General features: G+C 34.6%; 2 protein-coding genes across 2 annotated transcripts; one reads left to right on the top strand and one right to left on the bottom strand.

The window, feature by feature from the left end:
* Positions 1 to 42: 42 nt before the first annotated feature.
* LOC145600740 (serine/threonine-protein kinase 52-like) lies at positions 43 to 2,532 on the top strand. Its single transcript, XM_081656610.1, has 7 exons — positions 43 to 169; positions 270 to 382; positions 834 to 976; positions 1,088 to 1,262; positions 1,384 to 1,494; positions 1,591 to 1,735; positions 2,255 to 2,532. The coding sequence occupies exons 1-7, from the start codon at positions 43 to 45 to the stop codon at positions 2,530 to 2,532; spliced, it is 1,092 nt and encodes a 363-aa protein (XP_081512736.1).
* On the bottom strand, positions 2,202 to 22,883 carry LOC145601594 (ubiquitin-like-specific protease 1D). The gene is made up of 14 exons (XM_081657639.1): positions 22,353 to 22,883; positions 21,387 to 21,438; positions 19,318 to 19,418; positions 18,978 to 19,237; positions 17,813 to 17,858; positions 17,220 to 17,293; positions 17,078 to 17,110; positions 16,864 to 16,959; positions 15,084 to 15,186; positions 12,766 to 12,860; positions 9,023 to 9,145; positions 4,086 to 4,200; positions 2,969 to 3,076; positions 2,202 to 2,847 (listed from the first exon to the last, which is right to left on the bottom strand). The coding sequence occupies exons 1-14, from the start codon at positions 22,743 to 22,745 to the stop codon at positions 2,671 to 2,673; spliced, it is 1,776 nt and encodes a 591-aa protein (XP_081513765.1). The 5' UTR covers positions 22,746 to 22,883; the 3' UTR covers positions 2,202 to 2,670.
* Positions 22,884 to 23,096: the final 213 nt, after the last annotated feature.

Genomic DNA, 23,096 nt, shown 5'->3' with positions numbered 1-23,096 from the left:
AAACCTACACCAAGCTCCAATTTTAATAGCTTCTGTAGAAAAATGGAAGCTACAACAATTTTGGACTCCGAAACTATTGATTTACGTATGTTAAAAGTGAAGAGTGTGATTAGCCAAGGCTCTATTAGTTCTGTGTTCAAAGCATCCTATTATGGCCAAGAAGTTGTAGGTCAGTACATACAATTCAATTTTTATTCTTATTTTTTCATTCTTTATGCACCCAACTAAATTAACCTTTGTTTTCTTTATTTTTTGGTGAGGAAATATAGTTAAAGTACTTGTAGTTGAACAAGTATGCCAAAGGGTAAAAGATTCAGTGAAAAAACTTTTTGATCAGGAGGTTTCAATGTGGAGTAACTTGGATCATCCTAATATCATCAAGGTAACTTGAATCTTTATTATTTTTTATTTTTAATCTTATTGAAATTCTAGAGATTTATTAATTGATTCCTGTAATTTGAAATAATCTTAACATTGTGATTGTCTTATTATTGAAAGGGGTTTTGAACTTTGAAATGTTGTAAATTCAAGAAATTGATAAAAGTTGGAATTATCTTAGTTACTGTCAAAAGTTTAGATTATTCATGTTATATTTATTTATTTTTCTTCTCTTATTGGTGATTGTCTAAAATTAGGGCTTTCTAGGTATATCTTAAGCACATGCACGCATATATTCTTTTTCGTTGAAGAACATGCATGCGTATTAGACAATATTATTAACTATAATACTGTGGAGTTGAGAATAATGAATATAATTAGTGTTGATTAGTAGATTTTGTCTAGAGAAATTGAAGTTTATGAAATTCTTCAACTTTTGATCTCTTTGGGCGCAGTTCATAGGAGCATCAAGAGATCTATATTACATGCTTTCAGAATATCTTCCGGGAGGCACACTCAAGTCATACTTAAAAAGGAATTCAAGGACAAAACTTTCTCTAAATATTGTTGTTATGTTAGCGTTGGATTTGGCAAAAGGGTAAGACTCCTTAATTACCATAATTAATTTTACGTACAAAATAACTTCTTATGTCGTTAATTAAATGCATGTCATTGATGGACTGTTGCTCTTATATTAATTGTATTTTAGGTTATCATATCTTCACTCAAAAATGATTGTGCACGGAGATGTGAAGACTGAAAACATGCTTCTCGATGAGAAAGGTCACTTAAAGATGGCTGACTTTGGAGTCGCTCGCCTTGTCTCTTTGGTACAAGGGAAAATGATAGGACAGACTGGAACGCTGGGCTATATGGCTCCTGAGGTAAATGCAAAACTAGTGATTGTGTTCTCAATTTATGTCGGACTGACAAAAGTTTGTTGATTAACGGTGTTTAAGACATTTCACCTTTTATTAGTTTCCTAATTGATTTTGTTTTCTACAGGTACTGAAGGGAAAATCTTACGACACCAAAAGTGATGTGTATAGCTTTGGAATTTGCTTATGGGAGATATATTGTTGCGAGATGCCATATTCACCTTCAAAGTTTAGTAAGGTACGTAACTTTTAATGTTATTAATCAGCTATTAGGTATATATTATAAAATGATTTCAAGAATAAACCCATATACATTAATATGTGATAATTGTAGGACTTGAGACCTGGTATTCCCAAGTGTTGCCCGAAGTCATTAGCTAAAATCATGAAAAGATGTTGGTCGTCAAACCCGATGAAGAGGCCGGAGATGAAAGATATAGTTTCCAGTTTGGAATGTATAGATAGGTTTAAAGGAAGCGGTATGAAATACACTGATCAAGCTCATTGCTCGTGCTTCTTTCCACAAATCTACTAAGACCCAGCGAGCCAAACTATGGCTTGATGCTTCCTGCATATTTATGGATTAATACATAGCTTAATATGATAAGCTGAAATGCCTTATTTTCTGACATTAATGTACTGATTTTCACTGTTATATGTTGTATCTAAGCATCTGCCAAGAAATGACAAGGTGATTTCAGCAGTTTTACTACATACATACATTCTCCCTCAAATTTATTAAAAACAGGGGCATGTGCATAAAGGGGAATAAAATGAGCTCATAGATACCAACCCGAGACCAGGAGTTTTCTCAGCCAAAAAGGAAAAAGAGGGTGTGTGTGTGTGCGCGCGCGAGAGCAAATTAGAGTTTCAACAAAGAAATTGTACACATCAAATTGTAGGACAAATGTCCCTTAACATAATCCAAAATCTCAAAAACGACACAGCAAATAGCTAGATACTGGCATACCACACTGTAAAATGGTACAATTCTGCAGAGCAAAGAAGTAAATTTTTATTACCACTTGCTGCTTGTCTTCTTTACAAAATGTTGCACCTTGTGAATATGAAGTTGGGAAGGCTTTCAAAAGCCACAATTGCTGGTTACAGAAATCCTACCCCATTCTATACAATGGACGAGAAAACCTTTAAGAAGCTACTTCCTGGTAATCAGAAAGGAATAGCAAGTTGGCTAAAAAGGCTTGATATTCTGCCCAGTAACTTCCTACATTATAATGACAAGATTCCAAATCTACTTCTATCTATACAAAACTAACTAGGAAATGTACGTGCAGCTCCTATGCGCCTCATTGCCACTATAAATTGTAGGGAGAAAGATCTCCAAGCTCTAACCTGCAGTAGTTAATCTGTACCAAATATAGGGACACAGCAACAATATTTTAAGCTTTAGTTGTCATGAAACTTCAGCACGGTCTATGGATTTTGTTGTTTCAGCATTTGCAGGCAAACACACAGGTTCCCAGGTCCAGCTATCCTGTTTTGGTTCCTCGTTGAATTCCTCCTGGAGTATCTTTTTTATTTTCCCTCTCAAACTAGAGGCTTCTTGAGGTTTGAACCAGTGCTTCCCAAACTGAGAATAGAAAAGGCAAGTGAGCACATAGAACAAATTAAAAAAGAGAAAAAGAAAAAAAAAAAAACTGTGAGACTGAACCCAGAATGATCAATAGTGTATCTAGATGTAAAGACAGTACCATAGTTGAAAGTTGTCTCGTAAGCCTTTTAGGTGCTTCAAGTATGAATCGCTCAATGTAATATAACACAAAGAGGCCACAATCGTAATCATTAGTCTGCCGTGGAACCTGTTGGGATCGAAGGAGGCAGATAGAGACAAGATATGTCAAAGTTCAAGATAAATAATGACAACTAAGTCTAGGAGGGTCAAGATAGAAGTTGACACAACCAAAATGATTCAATAATTTAAGGTTATACAGCACAGCTTATTTTGGAATGACCAGATACTGTAGTTCATTAAAATTAGATTAAAAAACAATAATTATACAAAGATAAATAAATAAAACCCAACCAGAGCACGCGAGCTAAGAAAATAAATAATTCTAAGCAATGGTTATTGGCATCAAAAATTTTAAAAAAACTGTTCTGCCTAAAACACTGTCATTCTGAATGCTAAGAGCATAAGAACAACCACTAAATCTACCACACACCTGCATAAGGTACATGCTTTTAGCTCGTCAAACAGCAAAATGAGCCAGCTTAGCTAATTGCTAAAAGGCCAAAGTGTTAGAAATCACCGGAATTTTTCAAACTTCAACTTATCATGTCATATCATATCTAGAATCAGAGTATAATTCTTAAACATATATGTAAACAATCTTCACACTGTATCCAGATTTAAGGGAAAAAGAGGCATTATTGGTCTATATGGTTGACTTGAAACTGAAAATTTGGATCACTAATTCACAAACATGCATTTACCCATTTTAAAACGAAATAAGCCCATATGCAAATGATATTGACCCAAATTACCAAACCCCAACCCAATCTAAATGACTTGACAGGTCAAATTACGACTTATTTACGAGCAATTATAATATGGATTCAAATTCTTTATTAGCAGAATAATGGCCAAGAATTGAATAACAATAATAGAGGTAAGAAATCCAATGAGAACAAGAATTATTTTCAATTATAACTGATTACTTCATAATACAGAAAAGAGTATCTAAAGCAGTGTAAAAGAAAAGGCAAACACACACCTGCTCCCAAGTCCCAACAATAACAATAATTATTTTTTATAATAATAATAAATTAAATAAATGAAAGTAATACCATAGCCAGAAACATAATTACCATAATATATTTATTCTCAATTCTACGAGGAAGATGTTGCCAAATCCTCTCAGGTATGGGGCCAGTATCAACATCATCATCTTTGTTCAGAATCCTCCACTCGTTAATCAACAAACTGAAGAAAACATATAGCATAAAAATCACGTTTGCAAGCATGTGAGTATGCACACTAACTGATTTTCTATATCAGAATTCACTTTTTGCAAAAAAAAAAATAAAAAAAAAAAATCATAGGAAAACTTCAGGCCATATAAATTTGGCCCCAATTTGAGCTACCAAAACAAAAAGGCACCCAGAAATCAAATTGTGCAGTCCTTAAGTATCTTCTGAAAACACACTACATGAAGGTTCTAATTATATAAGAAATACAGTATATTATTCCAACCAAAGTCCCAAACCAAGGACTGATGGAGGCCATCCTTCAAAAAACTATTAGAAATATCAACCGCTTCCCATCCGATTCCCTCTCCCCCAAAGAAAAAAATAATAGTGAAAAGGTTAGAAACTTAGAATGATAACATTGTTGCTAGATAATACTAATTCTAATTTATGTCTAGAGAACTCTAGGGTGTTAACTTTAACAATAACCCAAGAACAAAAGAGTATTCATTGAGCAAAAAAGGTACTTTGACCCCATGGTAGTGGAAATCTCTAGGGCAAAGTTGGATCGTGATATGATCATAATTGTGAAACAAGTACAAGAGTTCAACAAAGGGGAAAGCCACAGGTACATCAGACTAATCAATAGCTAACAAAGAACCACATGCTTAAATATTTGTGAAGCTCTATAGACTAATATTGATTGAATGATTGACCCTACACTACTAAACCATATAATTTTCTAGGACAAGGCATCAAATGTGACCGTAACTCCACTACTATCCCTCCCCAGCCTCACCTACTAATGTGTGTACTAACTATTTGCTAACTTAACCCTTTTGACATTTTCCATCTATAATCAGAGACTTCCTACCCTTCTCCTTTTATTCTGGATTCCACAATCTTTTCTTCCTAGTTTCCTTTGATAAAATGCCACCTCTTAAAATTCCTACATTCCATTCCTCATTAAAATTGTAATGGGTAGATAGGGATGAAGTACTACAATTTGAAGACTTGTAATATTCTTAGTGATTCTGCTTGCACTAATTTGTTTAATTTATAATCACCTCTCTAATACTGCTAATTCTTTTTAAAAATATCAGAATTTTATATCATGGTATTCTGACTATTCTCCAATAGAACTCTTTCTACAAGTAGTTTTGGAGCATTAATATATCTGCAAGAATATCTAAGAATTATACTATCTCTAAGACACAAGGGCACATGTCATTCCTCCCTATATCACCCCCTTATACAAAGCTGGCATGACTCAAATGAACTACTCATATACTACCTCCATTCATATTATATGCAACATTTTCCAAAAAATGAATGCTACATATTATGTGCAACAAACTAAAACTTTCTATTTTAGTAAACTTTTTAAAATAAAATCACAAACATACACTTAACTTCATTAAACACATTTAATCATATGTTATTAACTAATCAACCTACTTAAAACCCTAACCCACATTCTCTCTCTTCCCTCACAACCACATCCACCACTAACACCACTATGTTTTCTCTCTCCTCCACCTCAGCCACCACCATTTTTCTCTGTTCTCACACAACCACCACACCACCACCACCGCTCAGTGTCTCCTCCCTTCACCTTATCTCCCTCGTCAAATCGATTTGTCGCCCCTCGTGCCACCTTCTCCTCCCTTGTCAAAGTCGCCGCCCCTCTTCAAAATTGAAACCCTAAGAAACTGATGAAGGGAATGTAAGTGACAAGTCAGATCTAATGCAAAAGCAGTGAAAGATGGGAGGTAATTTAGGAGAGTTTTGACATTGAAGTGAAAAAATCAGGAGGAAGAAAGAGAAAGGGAGATTATACATAGATCTAGCTGTTTTAAGAAGGTGCTTATACATTCGGGGGTGCTTGCAGGGAAGGGTGTGCCACGACGAGTAGGTTCAGTATTGGTTACGGGGTGGGTGTGGGGTAGCTTTGCAGTGGGTAACATAGGTGACGGGTGAGTTTATGGTGGCTGCAGGGTGGGTGGGGGTGGTTTTGAGTGGTTGTGGTGGTTACGGTTAAGATGGCGTGGGTGCATGGTGTGGTGGTTGTGCTGGCTACCAGGGCTGGTGTTGCTGCTGAGAGTCAGCACAATGTGTTGGAGGTGTTAATGTGGTGGTGGGCTAGTGTTGCTGCTGAGAGGCAGCACTGTTTGGTTTCATTTAAACAAAAACATCCATTCCCCACTTTCTCTCTCATCTAAAATAAATCACATGGCCCTTTATTTTCTAATCCTTGCTTAAGAAATTTTTTTTGGGACTTGCGCAACCCCTTTTGTTGCACTTAATATGAAACGGAGGTAGTATAATAACACAAAAAATATTAAAAAAAAAAAGGAAATTTTGACTTTTACCACCAAAAAAAATCAAAAAATTGTTTGTTACCACCAAAACTTCTTAAACTTTTATTTTAACATCAAAAAAATTTCTAAAAATAGTTTTTTACCACCAAAAAAAATCAAAAAATTGTTTGTTACCACCAAAACTTCTTAAACTTTTATTTTAACATCAAAAAAATTTCTAAAAATAGTTTTTTACCACCAAACGTCAAGAAAACCGTTAAATCTAACGGTTTAAAAAAAAATTCTTCAAATTTCGTGCGCAAAAGATGTTTTTCATAGATTTAGGGGGCACTTTGGCCCTACAAATCCAATTTGAGGTCAGAATTGACAAAAAATGATCGGAAATGCCTAATTTTGCGTGTTCACGCAAATCGAGGTTTTTTTAAACACGCATAACGAGGCATTTCCGATCATTTTTTGTCAATTCTGACCTCAAATTGGAATCGTAGGACCAAAGTGCCCCCCCCAAAACCCCTAAAGAGCATGTGTTTGACACGAAAATCGCAGAATTTAAAAAATTCCGTAAGGTTTTTGACGACATGTGGTAAAAAACAACTTTTAATTTTTTATTTGGTGGTAAAATAAAAGTTTTAGAAGTTTCGGTAGGAAAAAACATTTTTTTGATTTCTTTTTGTGGTAAAAGTCAAAAAATCCTAAAAAACAGGGGTCTGCCAAGGCTTAAACCGCGTATATTTGTGACTTGCAATCTAAGAGCTTACTAGATGATCTATACCATATACTTGCTTTTTTTATCACACCCACCTATAATAATGTAATATCAATTATCTTTAAGATAAGGGACTATATTTGTTTAAACCAGAACAAATAAATCTAGGCAACGAGTATTGTACAGTGTTAAAAGATATTACAATACATTATAAACCCATCATCTATTATGATTTAATCATCATCAAACCATTCATCTCAATATGACCTAAAATTGTACTCCCTCCGTTATTTTTTTAAGTGACACAGTTTGACTGACACGGAGTTTTAGGAGATTTTATTGACTTTAATAAAATAAGATGTTAGTGGGGTACTGTGCAACCAGACCCTTAGCACATGGCCCCGAATTGTTGAGGGCCCATTTATACATGGAGCCCAACCCTAAGTAAAAAAAAAAAAAAAAAATGCCGCTGCTCAATCAAGCGTGAATTAAGTCAGTAACTTTCCATCGGCCATTCTTCTTCCCGATGTAATTACACCCACAAATCAAGCAAATTACCTCATATAATGTTTTCAGTTTGCTTAAAAAATCTAAAACCTTCCTTCTTTAATCATTAATTTTCTTGTTTTACCCCAAGTTCTTCATTTTTCCAAATAAATTTCTTGCCTTCCTCTATCAATCACAATAGTTATGAGGAGGATTTTCTCAATACCTGAATTACTTCCCATGGAGGAATTAATTACTTCGTTTTCCACCAAATAAAACCCTTGATTTTCATATATCAAAGGCTAATATGTATAGAATTTCAAATTTTCTAGGAGTTATTTAGCTATCATTGCCAATATGTGAGATTTTTAAAGTTGGAAATTAAGAAAATTATTGTAATGGCCTAATGGGTACTCCCATGAGTCGGTGAGTTCGGCCATTGGAGTTGCGGTAAACTTTTATTAAGTTGTTTCCATCCTCTTTTCACTTTCAATTATTAACCTAATTGTTAAATATTATAGTAGTTTTTTTTGGTGCTTTGTTTGTTTAATTATTAAATATTAATGTAGTTTTATTTTTAATTATATCTGGAGAAGGTGCAGTATGTAGACTTGTTGATGAATTTGCTACAAAAATGGCTAGAAATTTTTTTCTTTTGAAATTGAATTGGGATATGTACTGTTTAAAATGTTGTACGGAGTACATAAAATGTTGTGTCAAAAAAAAATGTTGTAATATGATTATTGAAATTATACCTAATAAATAAATTTTAATGGGGCCTATTTTTAAGTTTAGAACAAGGCCCTAATATGGTTAAGACGGCCTGGTGGGGTAGGTTGGAGGAGTGAGAAATGATAAAGTAAAAGAATGTGAGAGAAAGTGGGGACCATGAAAGGAGTGAGAAATGATAAAGTAAGAGATAGTGGGGTGAAGATATATTATTAAAAAGTAAGGAATTTCTAAAAGAGGAAGTGTGTCAAAAGAAAACGGTCGTTTAAGGAAAGTGTGTCACTTAAAAAAAAAACGGAGGGAGTATTCAAAGATCTAGCATCTAAATTATAATGTCATGTTACATGCCATCACACAAGACATCTCTTGGACCAAAAGCTAGTTGAGTTTACTGATCTAAACTTCTACAAATGGCACATGCCTGACAAATTCATACGCCAATAGCCCCACAGCTCTAGATAGGCAAGGATACAAAAGTCAGCACCATGAAGTCTCTCATCAACATGCAACTACATAGAGTCACATGTTTGAAAACAGACAGGTAAATAACCAAAAGGCAAATTATAAGCCACACTGCTAAGGTTGAGTGCTCTCACCACTTGATGTTTTCAAAAATCGAACTGCTAGAGTGCACTCCCAATGAATCTAAATGAAGTATCATCAATCCAGAATCACATTCCTCGTCAGGGATGCATATTATCGCCAAGCTCCAATGATTGCTGAGGACAAGATGAAATTATGCATCAAATTTAGAGGGCCTTTATCCCAGTTACAAAGACAACATCATATAACAATATCTTGAACAGAGGTAGCAAGTTTACTGGAAGCGAACAATTAACTCAAAAAAAAAGTAATGTTAGCTAAAACATTCATGCAGTTTTGGTCAGATCTTCGTATTATTAAATCATATAGCTCACCACAACACATGGACACATATTTGTATTCTAACAGCCTCACAATCCCCCATAGTTATCTACATTTCTGTAGCCTCTTTAATCAAACATAAGGATTAAAAATCTCAAGGGTTGAGAGTATCCTTCCCAAACAAGATATGCAATAGTAGTGTACTTGTTTGTCCTTTACAATCACAGATAGTAGTGTACTAGAAGCAGTTCAAGCAGTTATTTCAAGACCCAGCCTTCAACTCACCACACCACCCAACCATTTAATAACCCAATCTAAGCTTTCACACCAAACTCTCTTTCACTTCTCTCTAGCTAGCACAATTTCCATCTCAATCTAATACCACCCTCTCCACCAGATCAATACTATTGCTTAACAAGTTGTATTTTTCATCTGTGATTAAGAATCTGAATAGTGAACTAACTCTCACCAAAGATGCACAGCAAGTCAGGTGGCAGCTCGCTCTCAGTTTTGGCTCGTTCAAGAATTAAAATATGAATAATTGTTGGTGAGGCCAAGAATCGAGTGCCGTATACTTTCCAGCTTGAGGACAAGGTGGCAGTTTGAGCAGCCAGTGATGGAATGAATCAGCAAAAGAGGTAAGGGCATTACTGGTAGTCCAATTTAATATTGCAAGTAGTATGCCGAGGAGAAAGACAGCTGGGTGTATAAGAGAAAAGAGAATCATAATGCGACACAAGAAGGATGGTAGGGAGAGATAAAGGTCTCAGAAATGCTACTTTAAAAGAAAAGTAGGGAAAGAAAATAATATTCAGAAATGTTACATTAGTTTTGTTTTAGCCTTGGGAGTGAAACAAGCCACTCAATGTCTCAAAAGCTTGTGTCAATCAATATATTGTTCTATTTTCCAAAATATTAATCACATTCGCTTTCGATCTACTTTGTATTAATATTGCCATCGATTATGTCCTGTTATGCTAGTTCATAACAGTATGAGGAATTATTTTTTAATTGGGAAATTGTTATCCGCACAACCATCGAGCCATAAAAAATGTCTCACTGGTAGAATCTACTGCCAGAAAAATATAAACAAGAACATTATTTAAATACCCAAATAAAACATTCTTCCTTTCCCCTTCATTGTTCCCCACAGAGGCCCCACCCCAGCAACCCAATTGGCCAACACCACTGCCCTGCCCACCACTACTACCCCCAATGACTACCGCCGCCCTTCTTTCGTCATTCTAATAATAACTTTTCAACTACTAAATTTAACTATAAAATTAAAAATTAAAAATAAATAATAAAAAATAAAAAAAATTGAATTTAGAAATATGTTTTACAGTATGCACAAACTCTTAATCTAAATGAAATATCATCAATCTGGATTTCTACTTTGTAATTAGTTGTTTAGCCTGATTAAGGTAGAGAGCACTATGAATAGCACTAGCTACTCCTTGCTTTGGGGGTCCATTGTTCATTTGTTCTCACAGAAGTATCTCACAAGCTGTTTGAATTTATATTTTCAGAATAGGGTTGCACGTCTAAATAATTAATAGTCTTTTGAAAGCTTCTTTGTGAAGAAGATCAACATGCCTGATGATTCAAAAAGAAGTACACTGATGTTGACCTTGGAGTGGCAACGGTGGACAAAGGTGATGGAGGTGACCAAGGCAGTGCACAAGGTGGTGCATGGGGGCAGTGGAGAAGGATGGCATCTTACTTAAGTAAATAAAAACATACGAGTAGGAATATTCTTTTTTGGACAATGGTGAACCTCTAAACCACTACCTTTTAGTTTTCAGCTTTTTCTTGTTTTTATGAAAAACAACAATTACCTAATTTCAATTTTTTCTGAGAATAGGACAACCAAGTACCAAATAAAGGAATTAAATTTGGGAAATTCTACATGGTACCCCTCGGTTTTTTTAAAATTCTATATGGTGGCACGGCAGAACTTTTGTTCCATGAAGTGATGAACTACTTTTTAATAATACACATAATGACCTAATAAAGCTAATTTGAAGGCTATCCCATCATTAATCACCTATATACTAACCTAAATCCTTAGTTAAATCAGTAATTAAAAATCATCACACCCCTAAATCATCTCCCTCATTCTAATCTCAATCTTTCATTTTTGAATGTATGATTTTTTGGATTAAGTCCAAGTTTTTGGTCACTGTGTCAATTGGATTCACTGGAAAATTAAAATTTTTCTGGGTAATGGACAGATTTCAGATTTTGAGATCAAAGCATTTGAAACGAGTGCCTAGATTAGTCAGGCTATTGTTCAAATAATTACTGGTCCCCTGTTAGAAATTTTTGTAAAAAAAGAAAGTGGTAAATTGGAGTTTATAGGGTAACTTAATTCTCCTTACAGTATAACCTCTTTATCAGTATCATACTCAAATATTTAGAATTTCAGAGTACATATTTTGATGAACGAATCCAGCAAAAATATCAAACAAGTATTGTTCTGGTGATTGGGAGTTTGTTGTAATAAACTTATTAATTCCTAATTCTTATAAAGGGAAAAGTGTGAAGGAAAAAGATATGACAGGAAAAGAATGAAATGGGAATGTAATTAGAGGGGCTGGTTAGTAAAATCACATATCAGGGTTAGTAACAGGTGTTTAATGATGGTTTTGCCATAAATTAGCTTAATAAGGTCACAATGTGTATTATTAAAAAGTAGGGTGTCACTTTAAGGAATAAAAGTTTTGCAATGCCACCATATAGGATTTTTGAAAGTTGAGGGCTACCATAAAAAAATATAGAATTTCACATTAAATTTTCAATTATGGCGCCCAGATAGTTCCTTCACTGTAATAACCTCACCTTCAAACTTTTAACAAACCTTCAAGAAATTCAATGGTTCTATCACTCAAGTTTTGCATGGGGTTGAATTTTAAATACATGAATCAACATATTTATTTGAGTTATATAAACTATAAGCTAATTATATTCAAGCTAAATGTTCATTATATTTGAGCTATATGTTAATCCCAAGACCATGATGTCATGATACTAGCATCAAGACATATTTTTCAATGAACAGTTAAAGAAATTTTGCTCTATCCAAAGACAAAACCCTTTCCAAACGGAAAAGGTCCTTGCTTATAGCCAGCATGACCCATATTGGGAGAGCAAAACGATTGTTGATGAAAATTTCTCCCTTCTAACAAGGCCACTGGTGCAAATTACAATCTTCGTTCATGTCAGGAAATATTTAATGAATGTAAGTTAGAGTGTAAAAAATGAATTTCATGTTGCTAATTGGAACCTCACGGAAGAGCAATGACATAGAGGTTACTCAAAATGAACAAGATGTAATACATGTAAACACAATCCAAATGTAACACCTAACACCAATGAAACAAGACAATAATTGGGACTAGCCCTTACCTACTAACATTGAAACTGTGAACCAGACAAATAACTCCAACTCAAATGTCCGAAAATTTCAACTTACTCTTCATTTATGGGAAGAAATATATATGCCTTCTGAAATATATTGACACCTTTCCACCACCTTCTAAACTTCAAGAAAAAAGCTTCCTTGTCACGCTTCGGCAATTTACATGAAAGAAACAAGCTTACATTTAATATAGAATGTGAACAAATTTCAATCAAGAATCTAAACAAGCAGAAGGCAATATTGAGCATCTAATAATTAACAACATGCATTATGCTGCCGTATTTATTGTTTAACTATTTACCTTTTCTTCTCTTGCTTTTCTATGCTAGAACAGCATTACATAGGTCTGTGGAATGCGGTTTGTCGGTATAAGGGGTTGATTAAAGGGCGATAGCTAAAAAAAACACATTTAACAATAATTCACATCAAGCATCCACCCCTCCAGGCCTCCCCTTCCCATGTATGTTCAGACTTTGTCTTGGAAGAAATAAGGGGGTGGGGGAAGTAAACTACAATTAAAAAAAAAAGCTATGAGCATTTTGACATCCATTTTCTGCTGAGTGCCAGGGGTGGATGTAACCTTTCGAATTTGGAGTGTCAACCAACATAGTAAAAGGGCAGGGCACACTAAGGGATGGGAGCCCTGCTGCCTCTTAGACGCGCTATTTTATAAACTGGTGGCAGCATATGACAAAAAATGAAAATCAAGCAAGTCACAGTTTATAACCACAATTGCTATTGCTGAGTTTTCAGATTATAAAAGAAACAATTCAAAACAGCTACATCACCGACACCCCAAGTTTCTTTGTAATAAATATCTGCCAATGACTTCTCTTTCCCAGCCACAAAAGACAAAAAAACAATAACAATTAGGACAAGAAGATAGCTAGACAGAGAAACAGAGACACGATAAGAAAAAGCAAGCAACACAATGATCAAAGCTTCTATATCGTCAGTTATTACAAATCGACAACCAATGTGAAGGGCAGGTCCAGCACAACGATAAACCTCACAGCATCTTATTTGACTCACATCCAAAACAAAAATTAACAGATAATTTTTTTTTTTTTTTTTCAGAAACGAATTTAAGCATGGTTAAACAAGAGCTATTCAAACAGCAGCTAATCTTTGGACCTAGTTCAAACTCGAGAAAAGTCTAAATTTGTTATGTACTGTTCAATAAGATGGCAGTTAATACTTCTGTTCTTTTATGTTCTAACCGTTAAATATATAGATTGAGAACATTTTGAAAAATGGTGAGTGAACGTAAAAGTAAGATAACGTGAGAGAGGGTGTAAAAAGGTGGGTGCCGAGTGGGTTGAAGAAAAGAGGAAAATAAAATCAGAGTGTGGAGATGTGTGATTATTCTGGGATAAGATGGTAAAGGGGGTATGCCTCAAATAGAATAAAGTAAAAAAGGTAGAGCCGTAGAGCATAAAAGAATGGACAAAAAATGGAAAGTGGGAATAACAAAAAAAAAAAAAAAAAAAAAAAAACAAAGGAGTAAAACTGGAAATTTTCTTTAAAAGCTACATAAGGTAAATACTTATCTCCCCCAACTACCGCTACTTGACAACAATTTGCATTATACTACTTTTTTTTAACCAAAACCTAATTGAGCAAACTTAATTAGAAATACATATCATGATCTATTCACAAATAGCTAGTAAAACACCAATAAGCAGTTTGAACAGCTATCCGCTATAACAATCAATAATTATGCAGTACCAATCATATAGATGGTATTGTCTAGGGTTTTCGTAGTTTGTGCATCACAGCAATTTGGAACAAGAATGAGAAACAAGTTCAAAACACTGAAGAGATTTACGTGAGTGGAGAGCACAGTACTTAAACACTGGGCAAGAATGATTCATGTGATTCATCAACATGTGGAATGAAATCCTACTCAAGTGAAGCTACCCAAAATATGAAGTTTCAAAACAGTGTGTTTGGGAAGCTAATACTATATTAATAAATGACCTTACCATATACTACATAAGATAGAATGAACTTAGCCGAGCTTAGAACATAGTTTTTTATAAAAAAACATGATGATTAGGACCTTGACCAATGTCTGTTCATTTTAAAGTTTTCTATTTATTCCAATGTCTACCAGGGAGAAGATGAACAATATTCAACAGACAATACTGATAGCATCAACTTCCTTCAACTTCTCAGGAAATCACCAGCAGGAAAGAATAATTTTACAAAGCTAAAATCAATCAAAAAAAGTGCTATGATAATACATCTTAAGACATTCGTCAAGTATCAAAAGGCACAGGTCACCAAAGAAAATCACATGCAAATCAAAAAGAACATTTCAACCCATAATTTCTCTAGGGTCAAGGAGACCATAGAGCATAGGGGGGTACCTGGTAGGATACAGCTTCTTGAAGCTTACTGTAAAAGTATGTATTGAAAAAGTAGAAATTGTGCTGTGACGAATCAGTTGAACAGTACAGCTTCTGGAGATATCTAGCAGATTGAATAGCAAGTTAGACAACAAATGGCTAATCAAAAGAAAAATAATTTACTTTAGATCCTGGATCACTAAGATTTAGTATTTAAGGTAGTTATGCGAAAAAGGTGCTACAGTTCACAAGGTAGTTTTATCCAATTTCTCCAATAGAATAGATACTAACTTATACAGCTCACATCATTGCAGAAAAAGAAGAGGAATGCTAATTCTTGTAGCTCAACCTAGCTTCCATCCACTAGGACCACAAAACTCTGTCATCAAACTCTAAAGTATCAGCTATCACCTAATATATTTGTACAAACATAATAGTTCTCTCCCACTCCACCAACCACCAACAAAATTCTACCTTATGCATTTCAGATAATACTTTTATAGTTCTCAGACCTGCATATCCCATCTTTCCAAGTGAACCTCAATCAGATTAGAAAAAGTAACAATACTTCAGTGAACAACTGCACCTCCTCCAATGGCCTATAATTACATTGGATCTCTCTTGATCTCCTTAAAAAAACCATTACTCACAAGAGCATTACACAAGTGATACATTCATAAAACCACAATAAATCCAAATAAACATTTTTTACATGAGCATTACACAGATAAAAGACTCAGAAGCTTAGTAAGGCAAAGCATAATGCCAAATTTAAATACACACCTATTACAGCTTCACAACATTGGAGCACATGATATCAGGCTCAATTCCAAGAGGAAAACCATGAACATCCCATCATATCTGTACTCACAATGGAAATCCTATCTAAAACTATTTAAAGCCTCACAAATCAAAGGATATAGGGCTTCACATTCAGAGGAGACAAGATCTCACAAGCAATCAACATTTTTATTCAACTATTGAGGAGAATTAAGAATAGATGAGGGATCAAAGTGAATAAGTCTTTGGGAATGTTACTTGTATCCCTCATTAAGATTCATATTGCATGGAAGTATCATTTTCCATGTACAGAACAGTGTTTTAGGTAAAAAATAAAACACACATACTCCCTTTGTCCCTAAATAAAAGTCTCATTTCACTTTTATCTATTTATTAATTCAATTTTATACGACTAAACCCCATTATCTTCCTATTTCTATATTCACCTTTAATCAACTAAACCCTATAACTTATATACTTCACCTTCTCAAAACCTTGTGAAAAAGCCAAATGAGGCTTTTTCGGGGACGGAGGGCGTATTCGTAAGCATGACTTGATTTGAGAACCTAAAATTCTTAATAAACAGTATGCTAATCTTCAGCAAGCCAAATCCTCATCGATAGAAACTTCACTTTCTCAGTGAGATCTCAATGAAACACAAAGCCTTTGTAATTATCAAGATGTCCAAAGTAAAAAATAAAAATAAATAAATAAAAAAAAAAAAAATAACAAACTGTCCCACCTCTTGGTGGTGCGTGACAGAGCCAAAGTATCAAACTTCAACCTCATCACCGGTTTTTCTGTTACTCGCGTGGAACTCAGTAGCTCCCAAAGTTTCCAAGTATATCAAATATTGAAGAGGTTGAAGGTATACAATATTAAAATTATACAATTTTCCAACTTCTATGTCGTCCATTGAGGGCTCTCCGAGTTTTTAATTAACCAGACGAGTTACAGACACGCCACACGCCTGACCTAAAAAATAAATTTGTTTTATAAAGCAAAGTGAGAATATATATACCTTATATAGAAGTTCATGATAGTGGAGGTCAAGCACTCTTCAGGTTCTAGGCATTTTAATTCTGAGCGGAAGATTTCAAGAGACTCAGGATCCTCCCTGTATAAAAATAAATAAATAAAAAGTACAAACATTAAGTAAACAACAAGAGATTCACGTATGCATGCATCAAGAAAATAAAAGTGAGAATATGACATAATTTAGAGATCATTGATACCTAGATGGATAGTAGATCTTGCCATCATTAGGCCTGTAAATAAGCACAAAAGAATAACTTCGGCATTAGCAGTGTAAAATTGATATGAAAGAGAAAATACAGATCCAGAAATATATGAGCTTAGAGCCTAAGATCATCATACATTGACGTTGGATCATTAGCTTTTTGTTTTTTCTCAATAAGCTCGGGTGCCTCCTCATCCACCAAAACAACAGCCTGCACTTGATTTAAATGTAGAGATATAGATAAATCAGATACTATTCCCTATTCCTGCCTCAATATAAGATCCGATCCAATAACAGACCCATACACGGCTGCCCTCTACTCTTATGCCAATTATAATTAAATTGAGAAAGATACATATGCATTTTTTTAATTCAATTGGCATATTTTTAAACAAATGTGTGTATTTCGTTTTTTGAGGTGAGACTATTTTTCTTTTTACTGGAAAATTATTGATTGTGCACATTTTGTTAAATAAATATGCACATTCAGATTTAAAATCTTGCATATCAATCCTTGTCATTTATAAATATATCTCATTTGACCCTATGTGTGTGTAGAGTGTATTTGGTTCAACCTTGGAATAGACTATAGAGTATGGGTTTAGAACCAACCAAACCCATACTTGATGTTTGGATGACTAAAAGCAACAAGTTAGAAGCTTGTAATGTCGAATACATATCATCTCCACCTGAAACTAGTTGGATTTGGAGGGGTAAAGATCTAATTTACCTTATCCTTAATTGAGCCATTTGTATTCAAAGCTTGAGAATCCTCACTGTAAGAAGGTTTAGAGACATAATAATTGGTCAACAGTCAAATATGCAAAAACCTTAATCTGAACAACCAAAAAGAACACTTCAAGAGACATTATATGATACAAAAAACCACAAACGTACATGAAATCTCACAATATTTTTTTAAGCAGGCTTAAAAACAACAGAACAATTATCCATCTTGTTCTAAAATAGATTAAGCATGACCCTGTCTTCCAGCTTTTATCCATGTTAATCCCAATTTTCCAGTATATCAGTGTAAAGCAGAGCAAAAGAGCATAGGTTCAATGCATGGTTACATGGTATGTACACTTGATTTCCACAATGCCAAATATCTTTCCATCAGAAATTCAAGCCTAGAAGTATAGCATGAGCTAAGCTCCTACTCCAAAGTTGAATGCTTTTCAATCCAGTCAAGCATTGAGTATAAGGACAAGCAAATGCAATGATATACAAGGTGAAACAGATAGTACGCAAAAAACAAAAATTAAAAATCAAAAATTAAAAATTAGAAAAGTTAAAAATAAAAATAAAAACTTCAAAGTGAAGACAATTGTGCTAAGATTATTTTTTAAAAAGCTGGCAATCAGTAAAACGAGTGTCCAAGACATCAGAATATACAGAATGCCATACAGAAAACAAAAGCTTTCCATCTGAGCTTATTATATGTTATTAACAACCCTACTAGGTCACCAAAAATAATATCCATAAAAGCAACATTGAACAATTAAAATGTACTTTGTATATAATCTAAGTCAAGCATATCCATCATAGATATGATTGTTAGACGAAATTGCTAAAAGACAAGAAAATGTAACAGTCAACCTCAAAAAATGGACATAATGAAAGCAACTGAAAATAAGAGAATCTATTTGAATCAAATAAACAAGAGCAGAAAACAGCAGCATCAGCATCAGCCAGAAACAAAAAGGACATAGTGTTATAAGGCGTCCATCTCATTTTTGGCGCTTAGGCCTTACTATGATAAATTCAGGAGCTGCAGTACCAAAAGATTGGGGTGAAACTTCACCCTTTTTGGATCCAAAGATCCTGTAATACCTATGCCTTTCAAAATTAGGAAAAAGAGAAAATTGCTAGAGGAGTAAAATAGATATGCATACTTATTATTTGTGTCAGCTGTCTTCTCATTTAGCAAAGGAAGTGAGCCAAAAGAAGAAACCCTACTGGCCTGCTTTCCATTCTTTACACCATTGCAAGGAAACTTATCCTTAGGTTTCCATGCATAAAAATCTTTGGCAGACAGCCCAGGTTTGGCTCTTTTGCTTTGTGGTAACTTTACAGCTGCTTTCCTTTTAGACTTGTCGCAAGGGTTCAGACAAGAAATTTCACGAACAAATGCGCTGCTTGCTTGATTACTGGTCTGCAAAACATTCACACTAAATATGGGAGCAGTAATCATCAATGAACTATAAAGAGTAGATAGTAAGATAGATGCAATACATTCTGTTCTAGTTTCGGATTATCCAACGTCTTCAAAAAATAGGTGGCGAAGGTAGAGGATTCAGATGATGGTGCTTCTTGCATGGATCCATGTGAAAAACCTATAATTGGCATTTCCTTGATTAGTCCTCTTCCAAAGATACCTAAAAAGGAAGGGGATAGGAGCCACAACAGGTGTATTTTGAGTAGTCTAACCTATGTTACAACAAAGCCAAAATCCTCTTTTGTTGATACTTTTTATTTGACAAAACAATGAAAAATTAAAACCACGAAAAGGATACAAGTCATTGTCTATAATATGTCTAAGAATGATGAAAAGAAAATAATTAGTTAATTACTACAAACCATTCACTTTTCCACTCACTATATGCACTTGCCTTTAATCCATACTCTCTGCTCTTCTCCCTCTCTTTCATAACTTTTTTCTCTGCTCTGTATATATTCCTCCAATAGTGGCTATTTTCATAAACAATTGATATTACATGTATAAAAATAGCATCTATTCATCAGCTCCAACATGGGCAACGTCTCCACATGAGAACAGAAAAAACTAGAAGTTTGCACTTTTGCCAATCCAAACCAAACTCATTGTTATGTAATAGATTTCTTATTTTTAATTGATGCAGCTAATGCTTTACATGCTCTCGATCCCCTCTCATTAGTAAATAATGATGGAACATCAGAGAGTGAACTGTGAAGTAACAGTTTTCTTCATTAAAGTGAAAATTCATGCACAATAATTTTTCCATATTCAAAATTCCAAATGTCCCAATCTTGCCGATTTTATTCCTTAGATCTGCCATCACTATATAAGAGAAATATTACCTTTACGCTCATCTATGAATAGTATTGAATCAGATTTCTCAAATTTTGGTATTCAGCACATGCTTTCTCTATGTCCATCTATATTATCTTACGTGTATAAATAAAAATTACTGGTTTTGTCAAATAATTGTAATTCTGTAGTTCCTTTTCCCGACAACTAACATTTTATAAATAAGACATCAGTGAGTTTAAGGAACAATTATTAAGTTCAAAGTTACATATATTGCATTATAAAAAATGCATTTTACTTCCATTCCAGTGTTCCTTTTTCTATGCATCAATCTGATACTTTCCCTCAACTCCAGCTTTAAAGTGTTATTTCTTCCTCTCCTCCTTAATTGAATTATTAAACTAACTCAATTAAACCTCTATTGTACACAATGTATACATTGTTTTCAGTAATGTAAAACAGGTCTCATGGCCAAAGGTAAGGAAACAGGTTCTTTTTTTAGGCAACGCAAACAACATGCTCACGGGAATTGAGGCATCTACAAGAAAGAAGAAATGCAAACAAGATCTGCTATCTGCATGCCAAAGCAACTATATATTCAGTAAAATAGCCTGCCTTAGCATTCATTTCTAGGGGACAAAATTTAAAAGAACCTTAACCATCCTGAAAATATTGGTCACCCATCATTTAAAAGAGGGACATTAAGGTGACATGACTAACAACCTTAAGAAAAAAGTTGCAATCGAATCCTCTCTAAGAATATTTTATCCACATTCAGGACTTACCAGCCTCAGATAAACACAAAATTAAGACATTAAGCTGTTCGAACTCCATATCATGTAGGGGCCTCTTTAGATGAAGGTCCCTGAATGATATTCCTATCAAAGAAAAATTTCTGTATTATCAGTAGATCTTTCTAAGAAGACTATGACAAGAAATGAGGATATACATTCGAACACATGCGGTGAAACCAAAACTATAGCTCAGACAACAAATTTGGGAAATAATGTCCCCTAATGTGTTCGAGAATCAGCCCAAAATTTCTGCAGCTTTTCTACATTATCCAAATTCATCTTACTACATGTATACCTGTCAAATCTTCTATACTTCTAGCATGAGAATAGAAGTATGACAGATTAGTTTCAACCAAAAGAGAAAATCACCAATAAAATGTCACGTCTTAACTACAATAAAGACAGAAAAAGGTTCCAGTATCTCAAGAGTCAATGCAAAAATGTGCAGATGGCATTGCAAGTATACATAAAAGCAAGAGATGCAAGAAAAATGACATCACCATTGTTACGTGAACTCTCTGCATGCATTGGCTTCTCAAATCCATTAGCAACCTGTTAGTTTTAAGAGAAAAAATAACGAACACTCTTGAATTTTTCCATGAAGAAAATGCTTCGTTCAATATTTCATTGTGGCACAAATATATTGAGAATAGCACAGCTTAGCATAGCCAGAAATATTCAAGGTATAAAGTAATGCTTAATGAGTTGGTCATTATGTCAAAAATAAATACAAAATAATAAGAACCATTCTTTGCCACCAACATACAGGCTTTCTCAAAATCTTCTCGTGCAAATGGAAAAGCTACTTATCTTCATAACAATTAAGACTCATTAAACAAACATACAGCATGACAATCATTAAGGCAGCTACACGTCATCACGTCAATGCATAGCATAACCCCCCTCAAGGTAATGTTACCTCCCCAGCTCTCTTCGGTCCTCGCAAACAAAAAATAACAACAGTAACAACGAAAGAAAAACTGTGGACAATGCTTATCATGCAGTTTGTGTTCATGCCAAGACAATGCTAGAGCTCCAGAGAAGTAATAAAACAAAACAAAATCTGCATTGAAGCTCACACAATACAAGCTCCAGAAGCAAAAAATGAACCCTCCCATCAATTCAATGTATTTTATCACAATTCTAAATTCTAATGATGTATTTACATACAAAACCTTGCCAATCAGAATTTGCTGACCTTCGAAAAAATCTTTACCCCCCAAAAAACAACCATCCTATCCACACCTCACAGTTACTCCTATGATTGCACAACATGCATGCAATCGAAAACTCGAAATAAAAACGATTATCAACCAACAATGCAACAATCAAGTATAACCATACTAGCATTTCCTTTCTCAAATTTTCATAAAGTATACCATCATCAAAATAAGCAATTACACTAAAATATGCAACAACAACAACAAATAAAACCCTAAATTCCACAAAATAAACAGAAAATGAACCTCTTTCTGACGAAGCTCACGGCGCTGCAATTCCTCCTCCAAACACTTCAATTTAGCCTTAAGCTTTTCACCTTTATCACGCAACCTACTCGCCAAAGCAAGATTTTTAGTCTGCCTCTCAATTGTACTTCTCAATTCGATGTCCGACATTAACGAAAAATCATCTCCACCATGAGAATTCGCCGGAGGAGGATCATCATTCGCCGATTTCCTTTCCTTCTCCCGATTTTTCCGCCGTTTTTCGGTGGCAACAACCTTAATCTCCGGCGTCGGTTCATCATGATCATCGCCAAAAAGTTCCACGAAATTGAGTTTCAACCGCTGCTTCTCGCCGGAGTTTACAGCGACAGGAGTGTCAGTCGCCGCCGATGAAGGATTCTCTCCGACCTCCATTGATGAAGCTTGAGGAAGTGAGGGTAGTGAGAGTGAAGGAGGTCAAAGGAAATGGAGGAGAGAGAAAATGGTGCGGGAATATTGTACTTGTACTATAAAAACAAATAAGGGTTTTACAGAGGTTGGTGACTTGTGGTAGTGGAGCCAAACAGCCTAGTTTGTTTGGCATTCTAAATTTTTCGGGCGTTACTCTTCAATTTTCTTCTTTGCTTGGAAGGGCAAGAGGGGCCAGGCTTTGTGCCCGGGTCGATCGGGTTTTCGCACATGTTAAAATTCGGATAAACAGTTTTACCATGTATGTTTATTTATTACTAGCGAGAAAATTCAAGTTTATCATCAAAGTAATTCATG

The sequence above is a fragment of the Chenopodium album genome, chromosome 21 (genome assembly GCF_948465745.1).
Source record: "Chenopodium album chromosome 21, dcCheAlbu1.1, whole genome shotgun sequence".
Classification (NCBI taxonomy): domain Eukaryota; kingdom Viridiplantae; phylum Streptophyta; class Magnoliopsida; order Caryophyllales; family Amaranthaceae; genus Chenopodium; species Chenopodium album.
This window is presented reverse-complemented; position numbering and strand designations above follow the sequence as displayed.